Below are 6,469 nucleotides of genomic sequence, written 5' to 3'. Positions count from 1 at the left end.
GCTTACCCTCGCCGGACCCCGCCGAAACCATCTCAGTGACCCGGACGCCGGGCGGCAGCGGACAGCCACAGCGGACCTCAGGGGTGAAGAAATCTGTGCGTCCGTCGGTGCTTCAGCCCTAGGAGCTCCCGCGCGGCAGGCTTAGGATCCAGGGGTCCGCTGCAGAGGCAGCGAGGGCCGAAGACTCTGCAGGGACCCGGGTGCCCCGGAGGGAGTGGTGTTGGTACAGTAGGAGGCGGTGGCTGAGGGGGAGGAGGTGGGGAAAGAGGAGGAGGAAGAGGAGGAGGAGAAGAACGAGGAAGAGGAGGAGAAGAGGGAAGCGGAGGAGGCGAAAGAGGAGGAGAGAAGCCGCAGCGGGCGCCGAGGGAGCGAGGAGCTAGCCCGGAGCGACGGGCGAAGGCACCGAGAGGTCGGCGGCGGAGCGGGCGGCTGGAGGCACAGTCGGGGCAGCGGCGCCGACTCCGTTCCACTCTGGGCCGGGATCCAGGCCTCCGGGTTCCCAGGCGCTCGCCTCCCTCTGACGCACTTTAAAGAGTCTCCCCCCTTCCACCTCAGGGCGAGTAATAGCGACCAATCATCAAGCCATTTACCAGGCTTCGGAGGAAGCTGTTTATGTGATCCCCGCACTAATTAGGCTCATGAACTAACAAATCGTTTGCACTACTAGTGAAGAAGCGAACACTTCCATGGATTGTCCTTGGACTTAGGGCGCCCTGCCCGCCTTTTGCAAAGGAGAGAAAACTTTTTTTTTGCCTCCCTCCCCCCGAAAACCCCCCTTCCCTGCCTCTAACTCCAATCCCCCCCCACGCCATCTCGCTCAAAAAATATTACCCCAATCCACGCCTGCAAATTCTTCTGGAAGGATTTTCCCCCCTCTCTCCAGGTTGGGCTCCTTTGGTGCAAGATTCTCGGGATCTTCGGCTTTTGCCTCTCCTCCCCTCCCCCTCCTTTCCTTTTTCCTTCCCTTTCTTTCTTTCTTTCTTTCTTCCTTCCTTTCCCTTCCTTCCCCTCGCCCCCACCCCCACCCCAAACAAACGAGTCCCGAATTCTCGTCGGCCGGTCCTCGCCGCGGGCAGCGGGCGGCGAAGGCAGCGCGCTGCGGTCGCCGGGAGCAGGGAGCCCAGGGCGCCCGCTCCTCGGCGCAGCAGCATGTTTCAGCCGGCGCCCAAGCGCTGCTTCACCATCGAGTCGCTGGTGGCCAAGGACAGTCCCCTGCCCGCCTCGCGCTCCGAGGATCCCATCCGTCCCGCGGCGCTCAGCTACGCGAACTCCAGCCCAATAAATCCGTTCCTCAACGGCTTCCATTCGGCCGCCGCTGCCGCCGCCGCGGGCAGGGGCGTCTACTCCAACCCGGACTTGGTGTTCGCCGAGGCGGTCTCGCACCCGCCCAACCCCGCCGTGCCGGTGCACCCGGTGCCGCCGCCGCACGCCCTGGCCGCCCACCCCTTGCCCTCCTCGCACTCGCCACACCCCCTCTTCGCCTCGCAGCAGCGGGACCCATCCACCTTCTATCCCTGGCTCATCCACCGCTACCGATATCTGGGTCATCGCTTCCAAGGTACGTGCCACGTCGCGGAACTGAAGCGCGCCGCTCTGGTTGCCTCCTTCAGCGTGCCGGGCCTGCTCCGGGTGGGCGCTCCTCGAGGCCTGGGCGGAGGTCAGCACGTGTGCTCGGTTCTGAAACCAGGCAGTGAGGGGTCTGCGTGCCGTAGGCCCCCAATTTCTGAAGCCGAGGTTCGTTCGGGTTATTGACTTGTCCACCCCTTAACCTTTTGGAAAGGGGCGCGAACGAGGTGTCCGGTGGTATGCGCCGGGGTCGGGCTGGCTGGGACAAGCGGCGAAGTCCACTGTCAAGAAGCCCTGAGCCCACGAGGTCCCCAGAATTCTGGTCCCCTGGACCGTGTGTTCCCAGCCGGTCTACCGTATCTCAGGGATTCAGACCCCGCCACATGGCCAGATTCACTGGACTGTTGAACAGCGCTCCTACATTCACTCCACGCTCCAGTCCAGATCAGAGACTTTTAGGTCTTCAAACCCTTTTCGAAACCTCAGAGCAGAGTGTTTTCTTCCTCCAGCTCTGGAGGCCCAGGGAGGGGCGGAACAGAGCAAGGAGAAACCTCCGCAGCTCCAATGGCTCTCCCCTCGACCTGTTTAATGGGGGCACCCGCTAAATGCAGCGGCGGGAAGGCAGGTTCCGTCTGGTTTCTGTTCGGTTGATTTTGTTTTTCTTTTGAAAGAAAGAAATTAAGAAAAAGAAAAGGGAAAACCTAATCTAAAGAAGGCCCGACAAGGGAAGATCTGTTTGGGTGTCTTCATTTTTTTTCCGATTTATTAATTTTTTTTCTTCTGGGTAGAGGTTGGTAGGGAAGGCAAAACTTTAGGAAAAGGGTTTGAGTATTTAGTTTGCCGACTGGGGTCCCTAAACGACCCGCCTTCAGGATCGATACCAAGAGTCTTGCCCATTCAATAACACTTTGCATTCCTGTCAGAGTCTAGAATCCGGTAGATGCCATCTCGCATATATATATATATATATATATATATATATATATATATATATTATAAAACCCCAAACAAAAAAAAACCCAAACCAAAGTAATACACCTTTCTCCCTTAGTACAGGGTTGAATTTTCCTCCAATCCCGCTGGGACTACTGGCTGTATTTTTCATTGTTTGCTTTTTTGTTTTTTGGTGAAAAAATTTACTTTAAAAAAAATACGAGAAGCCGAAATACCCAGCCTTGCTTTCAAAGTTTAGAGCCCAGTTTCCCCATTCTCTGCTAGCCACGTTCTTAGTCGCCCCACCACATCAGGAGAAGCCCAGATCTTCGTGATGTGACCGGGGACCATCGCGGCGGAGGCGAGTACTCGCAATTCGGTCACCCCGAGGCTCCTGTCCCTCCACTCTCCTCTCCTAGCTTTCTGTCACTCGGGACCCCCAGAACCGAGTACTCTGGAGGCAGTTGCCTTAGAAACTCCTGTCTCGGCCCGGCTGCAACGACTCCGACTGCCTTCTGAAATTTCCCAGCGAAATAGCAAGACAAAAATTCTTGAATAAATCCGCAAGAAAACTATGGGTAGAGTCCCCCTGTTTTTCCCAAGCTTAAGTTGAAATTTTAAGTAGGCTAGAAACTAGGCAACCTATTCTTATTCTTGGATGATGGACACAAATATCCCAGACCCTGCTCTGTCGTCCTGACTTCTGCTCCCGACACCCGTCATGGAAGTATCCAGGCCTGCGGTGCCAGGGCAGTTGCGGAGCCCGCGGAGGTCTGGAGCCTGAGGACTGGCCCCTCAGAGACTACTGATAGTTGGGTACCGCCCAGGTTGGAGCCCCGGGGGCAAGGGTCGGACGGCTCAACCAGCGTCCTTTTCAAAAGCCTAGGGAGAGCCCCCGGCCTGGTGGCGGATCTGGCGCAGCGTACTAGGCAGAGATGCGGGGAGTTATGCTAGGCCAGCCCGGCTCCAGAGAAACCTACTACTCTGGCCTGGGAGGCCCCCTAATGGTACTTCTGCTGTGCCCCCTGCAGGGAATGACACGAGTCCCGAGAGTTTCCTTTTGCACAACGCTCTGGCCCGAAAGCCAAAGCGGATCCGAACCGCCTTCTCGCCGTCCCAGCTTTTAAGGCTGGAGCACGCCTTTGAGAAGAATCATTACGTGGTTGGAGCGGAAAGGAAGCAGCTGGCGCACAGCCTCAGCCTTACGGAAACTCAGGTGAGTGTGGCCTGGCAGCTAGGGCAACCCATCCGGACCTAGGCTGCCAGCGCCCAGCACCAGGCCGAGCTCCCAGAGGGCTCGTGGAGTTTATTTCCACGCCAGAGCTCCGGGACAGTAACTTTTCAGGTGCTCGGCGACGTTGTTAGGGCAGTATGAGCTACAGGGATGAGCTCCTTCTTCTGCTCCGCTGCTCAGGCCCCGGCAACTCCAAGCCATGCCACCTCTGTGCTTTTGGTGAGAAACACGGAGACTCAACTGGGGTCCGAGAAGTGGCTAATTGCAGCAGGGTGTTCTGGTGACTGGTGCTCCTGGCTGGAGACAGTAGGGATGGAATGAGAGGGTAGATACGCATTCTTAAAGGGTCCACCCGATTATTCTTAAGGGAATGCCGGGGAGTCAGAAGCCGGAGGCCAGGAAGGCTGGGAGATCTTGAAAACTGGACGGTTCGCAGAGAGCTAGCCTTAGGGGACAAGGCCTTCCTGAGCAGCAAGTGTTGGCAGCCTGGCTTGGGTTAGTCTCAAGGCGGGGAAGGGGTTTCGGTCTACAGTAGGAGCTACCGTACTCCCAGACGCGAGGCAGGGTCAAAGTGCCCAGTAAACAGAAACGTTTGGGGGCAGAGTAAGTTGTACTGCTTTTTCTGAGAAGCTCAAATTGAGGTTTTTGTTTTTAAAAAGTTCCCCCTCCACGGGGGGAAAAATAACAACAGGACCTTGCGCGTTTGTACGGGGCAGGCACAAGGCAAGGCCCAGCTGATTTCTCCTGGACAGCCGAGGCAGCGGTGGTCTTTGTCCGCCTCGCTGCCCACACTGCCTGGAGTCTTTGTGTGCGTGTCAAGCCCGGAGCACACCGACGCGCGCTTTGGGCAAACGAGGGGGTGGGGGTGGGGGGCTGAACTGTCCTCCCCCTTAATTAGCAAACTCAAGGCAAATTAAACTCAGCCTTGTTCCCGCTCTGCTTTTTCATGGGGGCACTTTGGGGGACGGGAGCATTGGGGGAGAACAAGCGGGACCCTGTGGCACTCTGAAAGGTGGGAGTGGAGTGGCATCTCAGGAGCCCAGGGGCTCTGACTGGCCACCGCGATCAGGACATGGGCTGCAGTCGCTACTGTCTTCCTCATCTGTGTGGCACTGCTGGACCAACTTAGGCAGTGCCCCTGAATGGAGGACCCACCACCCAACTTCCCCAGGCAGCCGCTGATGGCAGCTGACTTCAACCTCATAGTTCGCTAGACTCCTAGATGCAAGCTCTGGGGAAGGCTACCAGACCCTCTCCAGAGGTAAGAGACGTGGCTGAGGCCGAAGCCACAGTCCTAGGGACTGGACAGGAGAGGAGGAAAGAGGCTCTCTCCCCCACCCCCCACCCAGTTCAGTTTCTTTTATTTCCTTCCTAAGTCACAGTCTCCCTGAAGGCTTCACTTTGCCCAGGCCCTGAGTGAGGCCTGTAAAGTCGCTGTCCACTTGGCTTCCTTTGGGCCATCTCTAGTCCTGCTCACCTGCCAGTGTTCCCTAGCAAGGCCGGAGAACAGGCAAACTTCCATTCTCTACTCAGGGCCTTGGCCTGGCAGAGGAGGCGCTATATTTAGGCAACTTCAGACTGGCAGAAAATAGAAAGCACATTGGGCTCGGCAGAGACTAAGGTCTTCACTCACTGGCTGAGCAAGCAAGAAACATGCTTTTTTTTTTCTTTATATTTTTCCTTACTTAATTACTTTTACAAAGTTTTGCATGCTTTGCAAAAAAGCCTTTGCTCTCGGTGGGGATATATGTGGGAGAAACGGCTCCAATGAGGGTACCGTGGCCCTTTGGGAAAGGCTCATTGGTAGGTTTTAGAAGGAAAAGTGACTAGGCTTCTCACCTGGACTCTCTGGTCTTAGAGGGGAGACCATGGAGTGGTCAGCCCTTGGGGTATGTGTCTGGGGGGCTGAGGTCAGGCCTCTGGCGTTTGATAGGGAGGCACCGTGCTGCATCTAACGATGCCCGCTTGCCTCTCCCCACAGGTAAAAGTATGGTTTCAGAACCGGAGGACGAAATTCAAAAGGCAGAAGCTAGAGGAAGAAGGCTCAGATTCTCAACAGAAGAAAAAAGGGACACACCACATTAATCGGTGGAGAATCGCCACCAAGCAGGCGAGTCCGGAGGAAATAGACGTGACCTCGGACGATTAAAAAGTACAAACCTAATCCCACAGAAATGGACAGCATGGAGCAAAAGAGACAGGGAGAGGAGGGGAAGAAGGAAAAAAAAAACCCTGCAAAACAAAACCAAACTGCACACACATTCACCAAGAAAGGGAGAGAGGGGGAGTCAGAGCAGTGGCTCTCAGCAGACTTTGGACAGCGAGGGCACTGGACCAGGCACTGCGCACAGGAGATGGCAGAGGACAGACGGACGGAGGCCCCTTCATCAACATGCAACCCTCGTCTAAAGAGGCAGCTGAGTGAGTGAGAGAGACAGAGACTGGGAGGGAAAGAGAGAAAGGGGGAAGAAAGAATGAGAGAGAGAGAGAGAGAGAGAGAGAGAGAGAGAGAGAGAGAGAGAATGATCGGTCCTTGTGAGGCACAGGCACACCCTGACAAGAGGAGCTGTCAGTCAGATGCCAAACCAGGGAAACAAGATGATTGGCAGGTATTCCGCTTATCAAAGTCCATTTAGAAATGATAATGATTTTTTAAAAAGGCACAGGACTTTTAATTTTGCACTTCACAGTGTCCCCCCAAGTTTAATTAGAAATAACATACAAAATTCCATGTCT

At 55.6% G+C, this 6,469-nt stretch overlaps 1 protein-coding gene across 2 annotated transcripts; it reads left to right on the top strand.

Moving 5' to 3' along the window:
• Positions 1–1,149: 1,149 nt before the first annotated feature.
• Emx2 (empty spiracles homeobox 2) lies at positions 1,150–5,882 on the top strand. 2 transcript variants are annotated; one of them, XM_027406863.2, is made up of 3 exons: positions 1,150–1,558; positions 3,531–3,715; positions 5,715–5,882. In XM_027406863.2, the coding sequence occupies exons 1-3, from the start codon at positions 1,150–1,152 to the stop codon at positions 5,880–5,882; spliced, it is 762 nt and encodes a 253-aa protein (XP_027262664.1). The 2 variants fall into 2 exon arrangements, with proteins under 2 accessions (XP_027262664.1, XP_027262665.1); XM_027406864.2 differs by lacking the exon at positions 3,531–3,715 and having other exon boundaries at positions 5,715–5,818.
• Positions 5,883–6,469: the final 587 nt, after the last annotated feature.

The sequence above is a fragment of the Cricetulus griseus genome, chromosome 3, assembly GCF_003668045.3.
Source record: "Cricetulus griseus strain 17A/GY chromosome 3, alternate assembly CriGri-PICRH-1.0, whole genome shotgun sequence".
In the NCBI taxonomy this organism is placed as follows: domain Eukaryota; kingdom Metazoa; phylum Chordata; class Mammalia; order Rodentia; family Cricetidae; genus Cricetulus; species Cricetulus griseus.
The sequence above is the reverse complement of the archived record's forward strand: the minus strand, read 5'-3'. Positions and strand labels throughout refer to the sequence as shown.

Bases quoted from the DNA above. Each gene is read 5' to 3' on its own strand.
- Emx2 (XM_027406863.2), top strand. From the start codon at position 1,150: ATGTTTCAGCCGGCGCCCAAGCGCTGCTTCACCATCGAGTCGCTGGTG. The intron at 1,559-3,530 runs GTACGTGCCACG...TGCCCCCTGCAG, and splicing joins TCTGGGTCATCGCTTCCAAG to GGAATGACACGAGTCCCGAG. The intron at 3,716-5,714 runs GTGAGTGTGGCC...CTCTCCCCACAG, and splicing joins TCAGCCTTACGGAAACTCAG to GTAAAAGTATGGTTTCAGAA.